The 22329-nt window shown below is 44.2% G+C and overlaps 1 protein-coding gene across 1 annotated transcript in view; it reads left to right on the top strand.

Moving 5' to 3' along the window:
* The first annotated feature begins 1966 nt into the window (after positions 1-1966).
* Positions 1967-22329, top strand: part of LOC136654109 (T cell receptor alpha chain MC.7.G5-like) — a 108391-nt gene continuing 88028 nt past the window's right edge. Inside the window, exons 1-2 of the mRNA XM_066630985.1 lie at positions 1967-2039; positions 2689-2972. Coding sequence (XP_066487082.1) covers positions 1967-2039; positions 2689-2972 — 357 coding nt within the window. The remainder of the gene's footprint in view (positions 2040-2688; positions 2973-22329) is intronic.

Below are 22329 nucleotides of genomic sequence, written 5' to 3'. Positions count from 1 at the left end.
TATATCTCGTACAACTATTGCAAAACAAACAAAAAGCAAAGGAAGAGTTCTGGGGTTCTCTGGATATGCTCATTCCTGCCCTTCTGCGAATCTAACCTGATATCTCCTGCCATTCTCTCCCCTATAGGAGGGAGCGCTGGACAGTCAGTGAATCAAACTGCAGGCACTGTGACCATCACCCAAGGAGGCCGTATCTCTCTCAAGTGTACCTATGAAGCATCTATCCAAGTCGATCCTTTCTGGTACATTCAGCACCCTGGCCAACCTCCCAAGCTCTTTCTCAGAGTTTTAGGTAAAGAACTTTCAGGTGAGGGAGCCCTTCGAGGCTTCCAAGCCGAGCATGACAAAAAGCAGAAGAGCTTCCACATGGAGAAAGCTGCCAGCCAGCTGAGCGACTCTGCTGCCTACTTCTGTGCCGTGAGCGACACAGTGAGGTGGGCCAGAAGGGAGGCTGATCAAAAATCTCAGAGGGGAAGTGAGCGGAGGGTAGCAGCAACACTCAGAAAACCGTCAGAGATTCAGGCCACCAGGCGTACCAGGATTAGCTCATCACATAATTGCCTTCATATTGGTCTGTGGTCAAACACACAATGCCACCTCTGGCCAGAAACCCCCAAAATATCATCTTCTTCTACCTACCATGGCATGTCCAAGTGTTACACAACGTGCTGTCTTAATCATCCCCATCCCATTGCACAATCCAAGAATTGCTGGGGAGAAAAAGAGGCAAATGCAGGGAGGCATACGCCTTTGTTTTGCTGCCCCGCCAGGAACGGCTCGGAGGGGGAGGGCCTGCTTGCTCACCGTGGTGAGGCTCCCTGCAAAACTTAGCGCTTTGCACCCCCTCTGGCTATGCCACTGCCCAGAATAGGTTCCTTCTTCCTCTTTTTGCTCCTTTGCTCCTTTTTGCTTTTTCCTTGCCCATATTTGCCCTTCTGGACAAGCTGCAGCTCAGCATTGGATGATTGCCCAAAGAACCCCTCCTTGTGGACCTTCTCCTGGGAAAGCATCCTCAGGTTCACTTGACTTGCTTCCCCCTCCCAAGCCCAGACAGATTGCTGCCAAACACCCACCAGTTCTCAAACCCTCCCTTGTATTTCTGCCTATTTGCCTTTTTTCCCTGACCAGGAACTCACCGAATTTCGGCCGCCCTCCCCGGTGCTCCACTCTCCTTATATGTTCCAATGAAAAAGCAGAAAATAATATGGACCTACTGTAGTCTGTACCTGGTGTGCAGTCCAACTCGTGATGTTCTTGGTGTCTCCTTCCTCTTCTTCTTTGTCCTGTGCATCTGTTTGTATGTTGTTGGCAACCTTCAGTCTCGAAAGACTCTGGTATCGCGCTCTGGATGGTGGTTCTGGAACAGCGTCTAGTGTGGCTGAAAAGGCCAATTCAGGAGTGACAGTCCCTTCCACACCGGGAGCAAGTGTAGTCTGTCCCTGGTCTGTCTCCCTGGCTATGGGCCTTCCTTCTTTGCCTCTTAGCCTCAGACTGTTGGCCAAGTGTCTCTTCAAACTGGGAAAGGCCATGCTGCACAGCCTGCCTCCAAGCGGGCCGCTCAGAAGCCAGGGTTTCCCACCTGTTGAGGTCCACTCCTAAGGCCTTCAGATCCCTCTTGCAGATGTCCTTGTATCGCAGCTGTGGTCTACCTGTAGGGTAGTAGTTTGGAGCAGCAGTGAGGAGAGTGGCGTTTTAACCCCTCCCACCCCATGCTGTAAATTGCAGCTTTTGTACAGAAGCCATGCCTGCTTCCTTCCACCAGGCGGTCCACAGAGTCTTCCTTTTGCAGAGGTTCTGTTCGCCAGCTGCTTAAGGCAGGCACAAGGAATCTGTCTGTGGTTTGCAGATGAGAGGAGACAACTGAAAGCACAGCGGGTGGAAGTGCTAAGTTTTGGCAGGAGCAAACTGCTTTTCTCCTCTGTAATTCAGAGTCATCTTCTAGAAGTCCCCACCAGTTGGAACACCCATGTCCTCCTTCAGCATGGCCTCAAGAGCCTGCCCAGCTTCTTTGAAGGCTCTCCTTGGGCTACTTTTCCTGTGTAAGTGGGGGAATCTTGGGAACAACTTTAACAGCAAGAGTGGCAGTGGGTCACTCAACAGTATTTCTTGGTCAATTAAACCACTTGATCAACAAATGCTAATAGTGGCAGTGCTGCTTCTGCGAGGATGTTGAGGAGGAAGGGAAAGAAGGTGACTTCTCTTACAACAGCAATAAGCGGCAATGCTCCAGTAAAAAAAAGTGGTAATCATGGTAGGATTCTGCCAATACTAGAGCTGTTAGGAACAGTATATCATGAATGCATCTTAAAATATTAAAAGCAATTAAATATGTTTATTTAAAATATTCAGATCCTGTTTTTGCTCCCATAATAACGGGGCATCTGTTGTAATATTAATTGCTAATTATTCTCTATTGCTAATTGTGAAGATAATATAAGAATTCCGGGTAGCTTTACAAAAGTTAAAGGTTATTAAAGAGTGAAGGAAAAGTTGGGATGGGGGAGATAGAGAGAGGGAAGAATGAGTAAGAGGACAACATTACTGATTATTGGGTAGAAGGGCACACTTCTGCCTTGTTGGGGGGGGGGAGAGATGGAAGTGGTTGGGTGGAAAAGACAGTTTATAAGGGGGTGAAGAAAAGAGGGGTACAACAAGAAGAGTGGTGGAATGCTGTTATTTTTATTTCAGGTTCAGAAATCACTGGAGATACTTCTTACCCTCTTGAGGTCTCCTCTGCAGGAGGAACAGCAAAGATCTCATGCAGTCATGGTGTCAGTGGATATCCCATGGTCTTTTGGTACAAGCATAGCCATGACACAGCTCCTCACTCAGTCCTCTCTGGGACCTCTGATACTGATAAAACCAAGTGGTTGTGGATGACAGTTGACAAAATCAACCAGTCGACGGAGCTCTCCATCAGCGAGGTGGGGATGGCAGATGCCGGGGTGTATTTCTGTGCTGCAAGAGACACAGTGGTGGGAAACAAGAGGAGACCTGAACAGAAACTGGCAGGGAGAGGGACTGGAGGGCTCTCAACTGAGCTGGTTCTCTGCAGGGACACCTGCAAGCTGCATGACATCCTGTCAGCTGAGCAGTCCTGCTTTTATTTTATCCTATTTATAATTTTTTTTTTAAATCTTACCTTTTTAATCAAATGTGAACCAAGTCAGCTCAGAACCAAAAGAACCAAAAACATTAAAACACAATACATCCTAACAAAAAGCACACTACCGATGCAAGCGAGAATCTGAGTTTTGTCTATATTTATGATCTTCTATTATTTCGCTACCTCTTGGAGAGATGCTGTTGCCCTGTCCCCCCACAAGACTCACTCAAGATGCCAGCATCTTCTTCAATATCAGCGCTCTACCTCCTTCTTGCTCCTACAGCCTGATGGTTGCCAAAATATATAGTCACTCCCAAGCAGACATCCCAAAATTCGTTTTAACATTCCAGTCAACTCAAAAACTCTTTTCAAACGCTAGAAAATAAATAAAGAGGTAATGTTAAGAGAGTGTCCAAGTTTACAAACTTATATATAAATTTATATTACTTTTACAGTGATAGCTTTCCACTCCCACTTTTCATCTCCACCCCCCAAAAAAGTAAATTTAACTTCTCTCCACTGAGCCACTGTCAAAATATGACAAGGCACAGAACAAAACATGAATCGCTACATAATGTCTTGGTTTATAAATGGCATGTTTTTCAGTTTCACCTCCTTGTCTCATTCAATAAAGCTGCCGTGTATTCCCATTGTGACGGCACCAGAAAATAAAGATCAAACTAGACATGAACTAGACCAGTGAATTTCAACGTTTTTATCTCACAACGCACTTACCCCAATTGTCTTCTCAATGGTCTTCACCACTTGTGATGTTACATCTGGCTTACTGGGGAATCTATTAGCAGAGAAAGAGGGACAGACAATTGGTTACTACAGACAGTTGCCCTAAAAACAGAGCTGCAGAACCCAGAAGAGTTTTCCAGCAATTTTCAACTTCTATGCGCTCCTAACTTATGTGGCCTACCTGCAGACCTTTTGTAGCACTCCACTGTGCCACAACACAGCAGTTGAAAATGGTTGAACTAAATGTGTAACTTGTTCCTTTGCTTTTGTTGGTGTTAAAAAGTGTGCTGGGGTGTGTGGGTTTCCAAACAGGGTGGATCCATGGCAGGGAATTCTCTCCCCCCCCCCATTTCTGATCTGGATCACACACAAACCTATGTTCCCCATTTTAATTGGAAAACAAAACACTGTTACATCAGTGGAAGTTGATTTTTTACCCAATCAAAACAGCATTTAAGAGCACACTAGAAATTGGACTTGTGGGGGGTCCTAAGGTCCCCCCTTTCCCACTGCAGTTTTGTTCCATTTCATGCCCTGCCCACAGTACTACCGAACAAAATACATAATAAAGGGGGCACCTTACATCTTCTGGGTCATGCATTTGACCTCACATTCTGCTGATTCATGTGGATCTACACATATTCGTCATCTCAAACTCAGGGATTGAGATGCTATTCAAGATTCAAGGGCAGGAGGTCTGGTCTAGAGGGTAGAGCCTCCATTGCCTGAAGATTAACATCCACAAGGTCGCCAGTTCGAGGCCATCGGCACCGTGCGACCTTGAAGCAGCTGGCAAGCTGCAGCTGAGCTGTTCCATCTGCTCGGATCGTGGGAGGTGGAGGCCAGAATGTTAAACCAGATCGGAGTGTAACACCTTGAATGTAGTGGTTCTTGAAAGAAAGAACCTTCTTTCAATTTGTAAAAATCCCTGCGTGGATTTAATAAGCCTGCCTATGTAAACTGCCTTGAATAAAGTCTTGAATAAAGACCAAGAAAGGCGGTATATAAATACTGTATATTATTTCTTAGAAATGCTTTCAGTCTTGATTATGGGATAGAAGAGTTCCCTGGTGGAAACTTCTTCATTGAGGAAGAGCAATCTTAATTGTGGTGAAAAGTCCCTTCTGATCCAATGAGTCGTTGCTTGAAATTTATTTATGTATTTCTTGTTTAGAGCTGTATACCCCAATGTTCCCGAATGGAGTCATCCCAAAGCAGCTTACAATGCATAAATATCAATTGTACTTAAAATGATAAAGCATCTTTCGAATTTCAATCAGTTATGTGGATTCTAGGCACATGATGGCAATGCTGCGCCACTACTGATCATCATAGTAGTCAAACCCACAGTTTTCTGTACAACACACAGACACCTTCCTGCTGCTAACCACATCTGAGCTCCACCATCCTCCAGAGTTCAGTTACTTTGAGAAAAAGAAAAAAAACCATACAAATTCTGTGTTTCTGACAAGGAGGAATCCCCTGTATATCTTTCAGTTTTCTTATTCAGTGACTTGCACAGCGCCAAACCAGAAGCTGATCATAATAATAACCCCTGTGTTATTTTACCCTCCCCTGATTCAGAAAGATGTATCTCCTTTGGACTTTGTCTCTGTTAATCACAGCAGTCACAAGTAAGTTGATTTATTTTCTCATCTGTGTCCTGCTGCTATTTTTGCTTCCTGGATAACCCTTTTCCCTGTTCAAGGTCCTTTAACCTGCATAGTTAACCTCTGAACCCATTTCTGCAGGGAGGAAAAAAGACAATGTGGTATAGTCTAGAGGAGAGAGAATGGAATGTACTACCTGAGACTGCAGGTGAGGGCTATGATTTGGAACATTTCTGCACATAAGGAAAAAGCAAAGCAAACTACTGGCAAGTCAAAATAGACACATCAGGAAGAAAGATTCTACCTGTGGGAAATTCTACCACACTTGGAATATTCAATGAAGAATATTGTAGTACTGGGAAAGGTGTAAAAAATCAGAAAGTTGGAGGACCTCCCTTATGATGAAAGGCTACAATGTTTGGAGGTTTTCAGCTTTGGAAAAAGGCAATTAAGGGAATGGTTGAGATTTATCAAATTATGCATAAGATGGAGAAAAGGAAAAGTAATCATTTAATCATTTTGAGTCATCATAAAATAAGGCATCATTTGATGACCAGCTGCCCTCCAGTCCTGCAGGTGCTGTGCTCAGATCAGGCTTTCTAAATGCTACCTCTTTCATAACACTAGAACCAGGAACATCCAAAGAAAACTGCTTGGTGGGAGATTTAGAGGGGACAACACAAGATTCTTCACCCTCGTCAGCCTGTGGAATTCATGGCCACATAGTGTGGAGAACTCGTGCAAGGAAAGCGCCCTATAGGTAGACCACAGCTGCGATACAAGGACATCTGCAAGAGGGATCTGAAGGCCTTAGGAGTGGACCTCAACCGGTGGGAAACCCTGGCCTCTGAGCAGCCTGCTTGGAGGCACGCTGTGCAGCATGGCCTTTCCCAGTTTGAAGAGACACTTGGCCAACAGGCTGAGGCAAAGAGGCAAAGAAGGAAGGCCCATAGCCAGGGAGACAGACCAGGGACAGACTACACTTGCTCCCAATGTGGAAGGGATTGTCACTTCGAATTGGCCTTTTCAGCCACACTAGATGCTGTGCCAGAACCACCTTTCAGAGTGCGATACCCGAGTCTTTCGAGACTGAAGGTTGCCAACACTGAGTGTGGTAACAGCCACTAGCTTGGAGGGTTTTCAAAGGGTATTGGATGAATTAATGGATGGTCTATCAATGACTGTTACTCTCAGTGGCTCTGCATGCCCTCTAGATTCAGAAGCGTTTGTTCTGAATACCCGTTGCAGGGGAGCAACAGTGATAAAGAAAGCATCCCTTTCTCCTCTGCTTCTGAGTTTCCCAGAGGCAACTGTTGGGCCATCGTGGGAAACAGGATAATGAACTTGCTGGGCCTTTGGGCTGATCCAGCAGGGCTTCTCTTATGTACTTCCTTGCTGTGTTAGTTTTGTATCGGAAGTGAAAATAATGTTAATTTATTTATTTTCACATTGTATTTATACATTGATTTTCAGCAAAACAAATTCACAGAGCAGCTTAACTCATCACCATCATTATCAGGGGTTTCCTGCACAATTCAAAAAGAAGCACAGTCTTTGATAGGGATGGAGAAGGATAGTTGCTCTCCCTGCTAAATTAAGAACACCACCACTCCTCTTTGCCCAGGGTGCAGGGATCTTTCCCCACCTGCAGTCTGAACTGTCTCTCCATCCATTCTAGCCCATCTGATTTCCTTCCCCTTTAACCTTGTACATGCCTGATCTTGTCTGATCTTGGAAGCTAAGCAGGGTCAGGCCTGGTTAGTACTTGGATGGGAGACCGCCTGGGAATACCGGGTGCTGTAGGTTTATACCATAGTCTTTCGAGACTGAAGGTTGCCAACCAGTCAACCTTCAACATGTACGGCATCTTTATTGCATCTGTTTAGCCTCTATGTGTTATCTCATACATCTTACCGAACAGGGGAAGACAACAATGGAAATGGGATTGGGAAACAAGAACAAGAACCAGGATGGTGTTGTGGTTTGGGATTTGGACTTAGACCTGGAAGATCCAGGTTTAAATCCCTGCTCAGTCACAAAGCTTCCTGGGTGGCTTTAGGCCAGTCACTGTCTCAGCCTCACCTACCTCACGAGTTATTGTGAGGACAAAAAGAGAGAAGGAACTATGTATACCACCCTGAGCTCCTTGAAGGAATGGTAGTATAAAAATGTGAAAATAAAAAATAATAATAATAAACTTGAAAAAGTGGTGGAAATGAACATGCGTGGATTCTGCAAGATGTAGTAAAATGAATATGAGGAGGAAAAAAAATCATACAATGTGTTTTTATTGACATGATTCACAAGAAGCTCAGAGGCCCAGGTCAGTTCTGGAGTTGTCCATCCTTCTACCCACCTGTCCTCTTCCCACCTAATGTCACTTCTTTGCCATCATTTTCTTCACAGAAGGAAGTGTTGGATTATCAGTGAATCAAACTGCAGAGAGTGTGGCTGTCACCCAAGGAGACCCTATAATCCTCAACTGCACCTATGAATCTTCGACCTCAGTCTACACATACTGGTACATTCAGCCTCCCAGTCAATCTCCCAGGCTCTTTCTAAGGCCGTTGGGAGCCATGGATTCCGATGAGGGGCTTCTTCGAGGTTTAAAGGACAAGCATGATCAGCCAAAGACCTTCAGCATGGAGAAAACTGCCAGCCAGCTGAGTGACACTGCAGTCTATTTCTGTGCTGCGAGCGATCCACAGTGAGGTAACGCAGAAGAAAAGCAGACCAAAAACTTGCAAGAGGAGGAAAAAGTGCAGAGCTGAGTAGGTGCATTCAAAATGCATCTAGTGACTTGGACTGCAATTGATGCCTGCATACCTGCTGGAACGAAGACCTACTTGATTCATTTCCAAGTATACATGCATTGGATCAGACTATGCAAATGCAATAATGGTACCTGTCATCTTGCAAAAATTCATTTGCTCCATTTGGGTATTCCTAAATTCTCTTGACCTCCATTGTGCTCTTCTTCAAAGCTGCAGTTTCTGAAAGTCTGATGGAAATAAATGGTCAGATTGTGATCAAGAAGGACAAAAGAGATCTGATAAGAGCTCAAAAGATCAACTAACCAGGATAAAAAATCTTTGATCTACAGCAGGGCCACATTGTCTCTCTGACACTGTGTCGGGGGGCCAGGGGAAAAAAAGGAATTAATTTACATTTAAAATTTGAATAAATTTACATTAGTTTACATAAATGAATATATTAAAGATGAACTTATATGAATAAATGAAGGTCTTGCAATAGCTTAAGGCCTATAAAAGGCCTTACACAAAGCAAGGCTGGCCTTTCCTTTGCTGCTGCTACTGCATCACAGACGTGAAACAGCAAGCAGTAGAGGGAGCCCTCATCCCACAGCTCATGCGAGATGTCAAACAGTCACCCTCATGCTGAGAGCAGCTGCATCGGGCCAGTGTGGGCTCCAACAAATCTCCAGAGGGCCAGAGGCTCATTGGAGACTGGGGGCTCCCTGAGGGCCACATTGAGAGACCTCAAGGGCCGCATGTGGCCCCAGGGCCTGGGTTTGGGCACCCCTGATCTACAGTAGCAACCTTAGTGATAAACTCATATTGCTTTTTTAAAAAAAAGTGGTAGAAAAACTTGGATGACATCACAAGATCAAGAAGCTGGTAACACTCAAAAATAAATTATCTTAAATAAGCAAACGTATATGGCTGATTTTATGGAACTATTATGGATTGCAGTTTACCAAATAGATGCCCGCACTGTGCAGCTTTCTCCACCAGGTGGCGGAGTCTCATTGGTTTCCAGCTACCTGCAATCTCACAGGACTGACAACTGGTTTATATAAGACACATTCCCCTCCCCCTCAAATCTTTAAAGATTGGTTTTAAAAAATTGTTTAAGAATATAAGAAAAGTCCTGCTGGGTCATACTGAAGGGCTGGTGAAGGACTGTCCAGATTCAGGCCCCTGGGCCGAATCTGGCACCCTGCCTTTTCCCTCCTCCATGTGAACAACCCTTATCATTCCACGGGGAGGTCATTCTTCCCTGCTGCCAATCTCCCCCAAACTCACCCCAGCCGCTGCTTCTGGATTCTGCCACCCTAGCAGCCACTATGCCCACATTTCTGGGCAGGCATGGTGGACTGGAGTGCAGTTTAGGGTAGATTGGTGGCAAGGAAGTACAGCTCTCCAGTGGAACGGTAAGCCCCAGTCATGCTAGGAATGGCTTTCCCGTTGCACAATGGTCTCCAGTTTGAAGACCGCTGGTCTGGTGCAACAGCAGTGAATCTACTAAATAAAATACAACATGCTTGAAAAAAATGACTTTCTTTTCTTTCTCCCTACTCGACTCTGAAATCACAGTTACCACCCCATTCGTTCTTTTAATATGAGATGCTTTGTTGCTTTGTGTGTGATCATATCTCATGATGCCTACTTGTCACTTGGTCTTTCGCTAAAGATGGTTCTCTCTTCACACAATAAACTTTTGGCTAAAATGTGAGATCTGGCAGTGGCTCCCAGGACTGAACAGAAACACAAACCCATATTCTATCCCTCCCGAACCAATACTCTAACCCGGACACTGCACATTGGCTCTTCTTCCCAGGATTGCATGTAATGAATGCCCAGACAGCCCATTGTAAAGGCAGCAGATGACTTCAAAGAGTTTCTTTTGCAGTGTCAGAGAAAAAGTTGATAGGCAGACAGGTGGGGAATCTGAACCAACAACCCTCTCAGAACTATTTTACATGCCTCTACCCACAAGGAGGGGAAGAGTTTTATCACAGTCAGCCTGACACCTCTTGTGTTGAATGTTGAGCATTCCAATTCCTTCCATCATGCATAACGTGTCATCTTCCCTGCACCAGTGAAGAGCAGATTTCTGGCTTCCTGTCCTTTTTCCTCTCTTGCTTGATAATCTTTACTCTGGAAAGAAAGAAAGAAAGAAAGAAAGAAAGAAAGAAAGAAAGAAAGAAAGAAAGAAAGAAAGAAAGAAAGAAAGAAAGAAAGAAAGAAAGAAAGAAAGAAAGAAAGGTTTTTTCTTGAGATTTCTGCAGAGAAGATTATATTTCAAACACACAACAAGGATGCCCATCACGTTGGATGTGTCAGTTGTGATGCTTTCCCTATTAGGTGGGTAGATGTTTTGTTTGTTTGATTCCAGCAATAATTTAAACTCTTTGTTCTTGGCATTACTCTGCCCCATTCACCCTCCCCCATTTGGTTCTAAGTTATATTCATGGGAAAGACAAATGTTCCCACATATTGCTGTATCTCTTGGTTGTCATCCTGTTCTGAGGCTTGACAAATCCATGCACCTGCTTTTGGAAGTATCTCAGAAGATTGAAAGAGAGAATCAACACCATCATGTCTTATGTTGGCCAGCCTGATGACAGCCCTTGAAGAACACTGGTGGTAGAAGCCTAGATCTAACCCTCTCAATCTTGCAAGGGTTCCCACCTTTTTATGAAACCTGTCCATACTGCTTAACGGTTATGCAATAGACAGAAATCAACAGACAATCAGTCTTTTCTACAGAATTTGATGCATTGATGTGTAGCAGCGCAATGCTGCTTGGGAAGCACACAAGGCTTGGACCTTGTTGCCTGAGGGAGTGCAGAGTGCACTGAGAAAGTTGAGACTATGAACAGGGGCTGATGGAGCATGGAATCAGAGCAAATGAATGAGAAACGGCAAACAGGTTTGAATCTGGAGATGCATCAGTGAGGCTTGAAGCTGGAACAGATCTGAGTTCCCTGCCCCGCCTCTACCAAGCTTTATTTATTGAATCTCAAAACACATGAGACAATAGAGAAAATTACTGAAGGTTGCTGAGATTTACACTGGCTACAATCGGCTGGCTCTCTAGCTAACCACAACATAGATAGGAAGCACTTCTCCATAACATCTTCAAGGCTAGCTCATCTTATTTATTTGCATTGGGCCTCAGCCTTCGTAACTGGCCTACTCTGGTTTACCTGAGTAGGGGGGAAGGAAGTTTGCCTGCCTGCCGGTTGCCATGTTACTAAGGCTAAGCCCAGCGCCTGTGCATATAATTACCACATTGATGGAAAAACCTCAGATGTTACGTTTCTGCCTGCCACACAACTCTTAAGATCTGGGGCCTCTGTTCATAGAGAAAGGTTAACCTAATGGTTAAAAATACTGAATGGTGTTTCAGAGTGGTTGGTACCATGGGTGAAAATAGCCTACAATTGCCAAGGAAGAAATGTGATGGGAGAGGGTGTAGAGAAGGGCAGTCTGCAGATTTAATACACAGAGATACAGAAGTGCAATCCATCAGCTTCCATCAATTAAATGGATGCACAACGTGAATCTTCCCCTGCCTTTTTGTCTTCTCAGGAGTCCTTCAGTGCAAAGCTGAGATTGTCCAAGATTCCCTTGCAGAGGCACCAGATGGAAAAGAAATGAACCTGTCCTGCAACCACAGTTCAGCTTCTACAAATGACAACATCCTATGGTACCGGCAGTTCCCCAACCAAGGTCCACGTTTCCTCATTTCTACTTACAAAGGAAAAGTGAACATGGAGGATCCAAAAGGGGCCTTGATTGTAGCTGAGGACTGAAAAAGCAGCATCCTCTCCATCAGTAGGGTGACTCTGGAGGATTCTGCCGTGTACTTCTGTGCTCTGAGTGACACAGTGCTACGCTCTGGTGCCCCCACTGTGCAATAAGCATTACTTTCTTGGTCTGTGTTAGGCTGGCGCCAGCGATGCAAAAGATGAATACATACTACGTACTGTTTTTCAACACAGGGCAAGGGATGAGTGTTTGATAAATGTTTAGGACAATAAAGTTAAGTACCAACTGACCAAAGTCCATATATCTCCACCTTTTTTTTTTTTCATAACTTCCCCGAATCCAACAGTAACCAAAAATGGAAGTTCTTGCTGGAGTGTTAACTTCAGAAGTTATGTTGTACTTCTACAGAAGTTAATTTTACTTCATAGTCTAGATTCGGAACTAGCTTCTTAAATCAAAAAAGACAAAATTAAGAAAGAAGTAGTCTACAGTGTCTTCTTAAAAACAACTCTAGAAATACAATCAAACCAAACGGGGGTTGGGAGAACTGTGTGTTCTTTGGGTTCTTGAAAGTTGTAGATCCTTGCCATGTTTCAGAGCCAGGATGGTGTAGTGGTTTGGGAGTTAGTTCACATCCCTGCTTAGCTATAAAGCTTCACAGGAAGTAGTGATGACATCTTGCCTGGATGCCTTTAAGAGGGGATTGGACAAATTTCTGGAGGAAAAGTTCATTATGGGTTACAAGTCACAGTAGGTATGTGCAAAATCTTGGTTTTAGAGGCAGGCTGCCTCTGATTGCCAGATGCAAGGGAGGGCACCAGGACGCAGGTTGTGTCTGTTGTAAAATCAACCTCCTGATTTTAGAAATGGGTTATGTCAGAATGCTAGATGCAAGGGAGGGCACCAGGATGAGGTCTCTTGTTATCTGGTGTGCTCCCTGGGGCATCTGGCGGGCCACTGTGAGATACAGGAAGCTGGACTAGATGGGTCTTTGGCCTGATCCAGCGGGGCTCTTCTTATGTTCTTCCTGGGTGACCTAAGGCCAGTCATCATCTCTCAGTCTCACCCACCTCACAGGGTAGTTGCGAGGATATGAGGAGGGGAAGAACCATGTACTCTGCTCTGAGCTGCTTGGTGGAACAATGGTGTAAAAATGTGAAGAATAAATAAGTTAAATAATACTCCCAAAATCTGACTTGAGTTGAGAACAAGGTCAGAATTCCAAACCTGAATCCCGATTCCTTATTCCTTCCTTCCCCTAAAGAAACCAGCTCAACACAGGGAGGGGAACTCATTAGCTCCACTTCAAAATCTCCAGTGTGCTGCTCTTCCAGTATGTAAAACGGAGCATGGGGTGATCGTCTCACTTGATCCCTGCCACAGAGTAAAAACCCTGCATCCTTGAGGTTGCTCTGTAGTACACAAGTGGTTTATTATGCAACCATGGTCAATACAAACCCATCTCCACTAGGTGGTAGAGCAATATCTGGAGAGTTTCCTTCCACTTTCAATTCAGCCAAGGGATCATCCACAAAGTCTTCCACTTTTGAAATACGCACACACACACACACACACACACCCATTTCCTAATTTGACCCCATTTGATGACAACAGCTCTCTCCTTTCTGCCACAACATTGCTGCCGTCACCCCTTGTGGCATGACATGTTTGACAGATGTCCCGAGGTTTTCTTTTTTGGTCTCCTCTTTGCGCTGCTTACTGGCTTTTGAAAGTTCAGGCCGCACCCTAGAAGGGATGCTCAAGAACACCACCTGCAACCCTGACACTGCTCACCCAGAGGAACAGAAAACCCACAAGTGGTTAAATCAGAGTCCGCGAGAGGAAGTCAGACTCTTGTCAGGCACCTCTCGCGGTCTGGGCTGCAGATTCTGTGCAACGAGCAGGTTCTTTGCAGCCACCCTCGAAAGAAGCACATTTCCTGCTGAGGATAATTGTGGACCTAACCCAAATTTGTCAAGGTCGGATCTTGGCACGCTGACTCACCATGAGCTTCAGATCGGGAATCACCATGTTATTGGCTCTAATGTCACGTAAGTAGATTTTTCAAAAATTAAATACTCTGTTCGCACTACGCTCTGCCTTCGGTATAGTCCTTTGATTCCTTCCATGATGCCTTCTTCTGCTCTTTGTGCACAGCTTTGTGCAACATTTCTCAGAGACTTTAGAAGAACTCTGTTTCTGCTCGCACAATCCTTGCTTGGTCATAGAGACTGTGCAGTTCTTCACTGACTTGAACTTTCCAGCTTTCTCCTTTGGAATTGTGTTTTCCAGCATAATCAATGTGTTTATTCTCATCAGTCAAAGCAGAGCATGGAAAGGTTAAATGGAAGAACTCTACTTTGGGTCCCACTTCCAATTCTCCCTGGCATTCCTGAATTCCAAGACTGTCATGCAAGGCTCTCAAAGGAAAATAGAAACAGGTGCTACAACACAAAATCTTCCTGGAAATTCTAGTGTCATTCTCTCCCATTACGTCCGTAGTCTTTTACATAAGGAATCATAGCATCAGGAGGATATTATTGATGATTGGGGTGGTTCGGCAGTAGAACAGCTTGCCGAAGGAGCTGTTCTCCCTCACTGGAGATCTTCAAGTAGAGGCTCTACAGCCAGTTGATGAAGTTGCTCTAGGAGGACTTCCTGCTAGAGACAGGGTGTCAGACTAGATGACCTTGTGATTACCTTCTAATTCTATGATATGACAGCAGGAAAGGAAGGGAATTGAGCTCTGATCCTGCTATTGATCCAAGTGTATAGATATTCCTGTTTTCTTACAAGTTGGAACTCCTTGACACCAGTTGGTTGTTTCTCCCCTTCATATTTTCTGCCTGTGGTGAAAAAGCATGACAGTGGAGTATCTCTGTGTCCCCAAAGGATCAGTGTTAGGTTCAAAGCTCTTATTGTAAAGGAAGTAGTAGAATTATTCATCAGTTTTATATATGTATTTTCTGGGATCATTAGAAAAGGTACTGAGAACAAAACAGCTAATATTATAATGCCGTTGTACAAATCGATGGCAAGGCCACACCTGGAGTATTGCGTCCCGTTCTGGTCGCCACATCTCAGAAAGGACATAGTGGAAATGGAAAAGGTGCAAAAGAGAGAGAGACTAAGATGCTTACTGGGCTGGGGCACCTTCCTTATGAGGAAAGGCTACGGTTTTGGGCCTCTTCAACCTAGAAAAGAGACGCCTGAGGGGGGACATGATTGAGACATACAAAATTATGCATGGGGAGGATAAAGTAGATAGAGAGATGCTCTTTACACTCTCACATAACACCAGAACCAGGGAACATCTACTAAAATTGAGTGTTCAGAGAGTTAGGACAGACAAAAGAAAATATTTCTTTACTCAGCATGTGGTTGTTCTGTGGGACTCCTTGCCGCAGGATGTGGTGACGGCATCTGGCCTGGATACCTTTAAAAGGGGATTGGAGAAGTTTCTGGAGGAAAAATCCATCATGAGTTACAAGCCATGATGTGTATGTGCAACCTCCTGATTTTAGAAATGGGTTATGTCAGAATGCCAGATGCAAGGGAGGGCACCAGGATGAGGTCACTTGTTATCTGGTGTGCTCCCTGGGGCATTTGGTGGGCTGCTGTGAGATACAGGAAGCTGAACTAGATGGGCCTATGGCCTGATCCAGTGGGGCTGTTCTTATGTTCTGATATTTTCAGTCCCAGGACAGTGGGGTTCTCACCCTCTTGCTGAGAGAAACATCTAAAGAAAACACCAGAATGAAAGAGGAAGTGGGTTTGCTAAATACATAGCAAGGTTGCAAAGTTGCTAAATACATAGCAAATCAATAGCAAAGTTGATTTGCTAAATACATGTGAGATGATATACAGTAAAATTAAATAAATGAAAGCTGACACTCATGGCTAATTTGAAGAGTCCCTCCCCCCTTTTCTTTCATCCTTCATTACTAGCACCTAAAAAGCCATTAAAAAAAAAGAGATTTCTGAAACCTATTTAAACCTGGCCTTTATTGATTAATCGGTTTAAGCCTTTGTTGATTTGACCATTAAGCCAGTTAATGTTCACCAATCTAGAAACTAGAACATAAAGGACAACCAAAGACAGGTGAAATGCATAAAATGCACTGCACCACATCCAAATGAGTGATCAGCTATTGGTTTGAATGTCAGTGGGTCTGTGTATTAAGATTAACGGACATCCAGTGAATCAGGATCAAAGGGGAGTTTGCCCATCTCTCTTTTCCTTACCAACAAGAGGCTCTTTCAAGGCTGAAATCTAAGAGATGTGAAAAGATCTCTGTGTTTTTCTCTGTTCTGGACAACTGTGAGAATTCTTGGGTTCAGTAACCAACTTCCACATTTCCTTTGCAGAAAGGATCCATGGAAGCTCTGTCTTCCAAACAGAAATTCCTGTCTCCATCCGAGAGGGAGAACCTTTTTCATTATCATGCAACTACAAAAGCTCTTACAGCAATGTGGGGCTTTTCTGGTATAAGCAACAGTCACACAACGCCCCTGCACTGTTGCTATCAAGCTATGATGCTCAGGATCAAGAGAAGAGAAAGCTCAGGAGGATGTTCTCAGCTCACCATGACCAAAGGGAGAAGTTATTTAATTTAACGAAGGATTCCAGTGATCTGGGAGACTCGGTTGTCTACTTCTGTGCTTTGAGTTACACAGTGAAGAGAACTACAAGGAGAGTGAGACTAAAACAAACCAAGTGGCCAAATGAAGAACACTCGCTATCTGAAATGTAACTAGAAGATGCAACACACAGTTACACTGGTTTCTGTCGGAGAGTAAGCATCTATTAATTTAATAACATTTAAATCATTCTTTTTGCTTTCAGACCTTTAGCCCTTAAAGTACAGAGTCTGGAATCACAGCTAACACCCAGGGAAAAATTAAGTTGATGGTCTTAGGATGGCCCCAGTACACTTGCTGTACACTTTCTGCCTTTGTAGTAGAGAAATTGAGTCATCCCTGAATTTTAAAGATGAGTTCTATTTTCATAGAGTTGCTTGCGAAGATCTGTCCATATTATAAGTTATAAAAGTAAAACTCAGATTCAACATGTGCATACAGATTTAGATGGGTAGAGATGTCTTGAGCTTTGTTGGTTTGTTTGTTTCAATTCTAGTCAAGGGAGTCCCAAATGATGAGTTTTTCGTAAAGGTTCCACAGTGATAACGCTGGAGATACTTACAAAACAAAATTTGGCAGTGGAACAGCACTGAGAGTTCATCCAAGTAAGTGTTTCAAAGAGATCTTCTGGGGAATACACATTTACTGGGCATTGATTTTTAGGAAAAATAAATATCATAGCTTCTGGATGTTTCATAGCTGAGGGGGATCAGAAGGGACAACAGACCCTGGGTGGCAATCCGTAGGGGGTGGCAATGCTACCCCTGTAGTCCTGCCTCCCTCGCTCGCACAACCACACTAGCTGCAGCTGCCACAACCAGTCACGATTGCTTGGAACAATGCTGTCCACGTCCAAGGAAGCAGGCAGCGTCTCTGCGAGGCGTGCAATTGCACAAAGACTGGCTGTGATTGCACACAACTGAAAGTAATTGTGGTGATGTCATCACATCACCGCAATTACTTCCAGGTCATGACAGGTGGGGGGCAGCAGCACAAGGTGTGCCCTGGGGGGGGCACATTACAGAGCTATGCCACTGTTCTAGATAAAGAACATAAGAACATAAGAACAGCCCCACTGGATCAGGCCATAGGCCCATCTAGTCCGGCTTCCTGCAGCTCACAGCGGCCCACCAAATGCCCCAGGGAGCACACCAGATAACAAGAGACCTCATCCTGGTGCCCTCCCTTGCATCTGGCATTCTGACATAACCCATTTCTAAAATCAGGAGGTTGCACATACACATCATGGCTTGTACCCCAGAATGGATTTTTCCTCCAGAAACTTGTCCAATCCCCTTTTAAAGGCGTCTAGGCTAGACGCCAGCACCACATCCTGTGGCAAGGAGTTCCACAGACCGACCACACACTGAGTAAAGAAATATTTTGTTTTGTCTGTCCTAACCCGCCCAACACTCAATTTTAGTGGATGTCCCCTGGTTCTGGTATTATGTGAGAGTGTAAAGAGCATCTCCCTATCCACTCTGTCCATTCCCTGCATAATTTTGTATGTCTCAATCATGTCCCCCCTCAAGCGTCTCTTTTCTAGGCTGAAGAGGCCCAAACGCCGTAGCCTTTCCTCATAAGGAAGGTGCCCCAGCCCAGAAATTGTCTTAGTCGCTTTCTTTTGCACCTTTTCCATTTCCACTATGTCTTTTTTGAGATGCAGTGACCAGAACTGGACACAATACTCCAGGTGTGGCCTTACCATAGATTGGATGTTAGGCTGACCGGCCTATAGTTTCCCTGGTCCCCCCTCTTTCCCTTTTTAAAAATAGGCGTGACATTTGCTATCCTCCAATCTTCTGGCACCATGGCCGTTTTGAGGGACAAGTTGCATACCTTAGTCAAGAGGTCTGCAACTTCATTCTTCAATTCCTTAATAACTCTTGGGTGGATGCCTTCAGGGCCCGGTGACTTATTGATCTTTAATTTATCAATGAGGTCTGAAACATCTTCTCTTTTAACCTCTATCTGACTTAACTCCTCGGTCAGGAAGGGCCGTTCGGGCAGCGGTATCTGCCCGAGGTCTTCTGCCGTGAAGACAGATGCAAAGAACTCATTTAATTTCTCTGCCATCTCTAAGTCTCCTTTTATCTCCCCTTTCCCTCCCTCACCATCCAGAGGGCCAACCGCTTCTCTGGCGGGTTTCCTGCTTCTAACATATTTGAAGAAGCTTTTATTATTCCCCTTAATGTTGCTGGCCATGCGTTCCTCATAGTCTCGCTTGGCCTCCAGTATCACCTTCTTACATTTCTTTTGCCACAGTTTATGTTCCTTTTTATTCTCCTCATTAGGGCAAGACTTCCATTTACGGAAGGAAGCTTCCTTGCCCTTCACAGCCTCTCTAACTTGGCTGGTTAGCCATGCGGGCACCCTCCTGGATTTAGTGGAACCCTTCTTTCTTTGCGGTATACACCTCTGCTGGGCCTCTATTACTGCTGTTTTAAGCAGCCTCCATGCACTCTGGAGAGATTGGACTCTTTTTACCCTCCCTTTCAACCTCCTTCTAACCAGCCTCCTCATTTGAGGGAAGTCCGCCCGTCGGAAGTCAAGGGTTTTTGTTAGAGATTTGCCTGGTATTCTTCCTCCAACGTGCACGTCAAAACGGATCGCAGCATGATCACTGTTCCCCAATGGCTCAGTAACGTTTACATCTCTAACCAGGTCCTGCGTACCGCACAATATTAAATCCAGAGTCACCTGTCCTCTTGTGGGCTCCGTGACTAGCTGATCTAAGCCACAGTCATTTAGCACGTCAAGAAATCCGGTTTCCTTATCGTGACCAGAACACAATATGAGGATAATTGAAGTCCCCCATGATTACAACCCTGTCCCTCCTTGTCACCTTGTCAAAGGAATGCTGAGACTTTCAGCACAATCTTGTGCATGTCTACTCATAAGTAAGTCTCATTGTATTCAACAGGGCTTACTCCCAGGAAAGTGTGCGTAGGATTGGATTGCAGCCTCAGCCACTTTGGAAACAGTCCTGTGATTCTATTATTATTATTATTATTATTATTATTATTATTATTATTATTATTATTATTAACAGTATTTATATACCGCTTTTCAACAAAAAAGTTCACAAAGCGGTTTACAGAGAAAAATCAAATAACTCTACTCTGCATTTGCAAATTGTTTTGTTTGCATCATCATCAATGCTCAGGGTGACCAGATCCAATGGAGGACAGAGTGCCTATACCTTTCACCATTGTATAGAAAAGGGAATCTTGGCAGGTGCAGCTTTTTAAACTCTCCCTGTTGAGCTACAAAGGACTTCTTGACAGACTTCTTGATCAAACTTCACTCAAATCTTTTAAATCCATCTAGGACAGTGTTTCTCAAACTGTGGGTCGGGACCAACTAGGTGGGTCGCGAGTCAATTTCAGGTGGGTCCCCAATCATTTCAATATTTTATTTTTAGTATTTTAGACTTGATGCAACCATGGCTTGTGACTGCATTGGGGAAATGTGGCAGACCTGTACTTTGAACAGGCTACTCTGTATGTTTTTAACAATGATACATGGGACTTACTCTTAGGATTGTTAAAAATTTTCCTGCTTGATGATGTCACTTCCGGTTACTACATCACTTCCAGTGGGTCCTGACAGATTCTCATTCTAAAAAGTGGGTCCCGGTGTTAAAACTCTGAGAACCACTGATCTAGGATATTTAGGACACAGTCCTTACAATGATAGACTTCCATCATTGGTAGAATGATACATTGATCATTTTGCACAGGGTGCAAAGCACTCAATTTTGCAGGCTCCAGAATGCACTGTGCAAGCAGCTCCCCCCCCCCCCAGAGCCATTCCGGACGGTGGAAGGCAAATGCCTCCATTTTGCTGCCACTGGCCAGACTGGCTCCAAAGGGGAAAGGGAGGAGCCACTTGCATGGAGCGTTCAGGTACCTGCAAAACCAGTGCTTTGCACCCCCTATAGCTACGCCACTATTTCAGCCCTTGGTTTGTCCTGACTCTATTGCCAATCATTTTAATTCAATTTCTAGTCCCCCCCCCCCCATGTGCTCTATGCTATTACTAGATAGCTCTTGTTTGACAGAAAGGCCTGTCCTTCCATTATAGCTATTCAATTTCCTAATGTTTGTGTGTACGTTTGCTTAATGCAAGACAATCAAATAACAGTTGCAAATGCAGAACTGAGCTGCAAAATGCACTGGGAACTTTACAGTTTTTTGGATGGAATCCCTATAAAGAATTGCAATCCAATGCACTCTTGCTTGGGAGCAAACTCCATTACACTATATGGGACTTACTTCTGAGTAGACGTGCCTTGGCTTGCGCGGTAAGAGACTCATGCTGCAGGGTGGTACTATGATTTTTTTTTTTCTTCATAGGCTAGTTTTCTGCTGTGTGAATGATGTGAGCTGGAAGATATCTGGTGCTGAAACTAGACCTGATGCAAAACCCGGTAAGAGGAGCAGGCTTGATTGTATGTGTTCAAGAATATTATGGACGGAGGATGGTCGATGGGAGAATGAATAGTTGGACAAGAGAGTGAATGAATGTATATCTGAATGAGCCCCTGATGTTGCTGGCAGGGCCTGAAGCTGGTGAGTTTTGGTAAAGGGCTGTGTTGCTGTGAGAAATGACTACAAAAGTACCTTTGGATCTGGCACAAGGCTGGCTATACTGCCAAGTAAGTATGCTGGATAGATGCCACATTTTACATTTGGTAAGATCTACAATGGCATGGGTGCAGCATCTTGCTTGGGTGTTCAGATTTTGTCGTGAGAGAGAGAGAGAGAGAGAGAGAGAGAGAGAGAGAGAGAGAGAGAGAGATATTCTGACTTCACTAGAAGATAAATGATCTCCTAGTCCTTGTCATTGAGTAGATCACTGTGGGGATTCTGTGGCAGGTTCACAGTTCACTTTTGGGAATGGAGCAACACTGATTGTGGTTCCTGGTACGCAATGCATTTTTTTTTAATATTCAAAACTGAATTATGGAAAAATTCAAATTACATTATTAGACTGGTGTGGTTGAACCAAATTTCAGATATATCTATAGTTTCTGCTGTCCCTAGGAGGAGAATAATACAGACCATTGACTGTGTCTCCAATCAAGTGGCTTTTCTAAATCTATTGAAGGTCCCACAGAGGACAGCCTTAGATGGGAAACATTCTACTTCCCAGTTACCATAGTTCCAGATCAACTGCATTGATAGCTATGGCCATTTTTTTTTAATGGTAGTGTCTCAAGGCAATCATAATTTCAGATGTTCCTGTCATTTCATGTGCTGGTCTCTCTTTTCTTCCTTTATTACACAGAACTGAGCACCAAATTGTAAAGACAAATTTCATTGTCTTTGAACGAAATCAATTTATTTCCAATGAGAGAGAGAGAGAGAGAGAGAGAGAGAGAGAGATTGTGTTTCTAATGTCATGAACAACATACATTTTTAATTGAAGCAGATACTAAATTTTGAGAAAACTGTGAAGGTGTTGAGTGTAAACATAGATCCTGCTTTATTCTGGTTAAAATATCACTATAACTATTTATTTATTTTTCACATTTTTATAGTGCCCTTCCTCCAAAGAGCTCAAGGCCCTTTGTACATAGCTGCTCCCCTCCTTTAGCCCTCTCAACAACCCTATGAGGTAGGTAGGGGTGAGAGAAAGTGACTGGCCCAAGGTCACCCAGGAAGCTTCGCACAGTACTGTGTTACTGAAGTAGCACCATCCATGC

This window comes from Tiliqua scincoides, chromosome 5, assembly GCF_035046505.1.
Source record: "Tiliqua scincoides isolate rTilSci1 chromosome 5, rTilSci1.hap2, whole genome shotgun sequence".
Taxonomy (NCBI): Eukaryota; Metazoa; Chordata; class Lepidosauria; order Squamata; family Scincidae; genus Tiliqua; species Tiliqua scincoides.
This window is presented reverse-complemented; position numbering and strand designations above follow the sequence as displayed.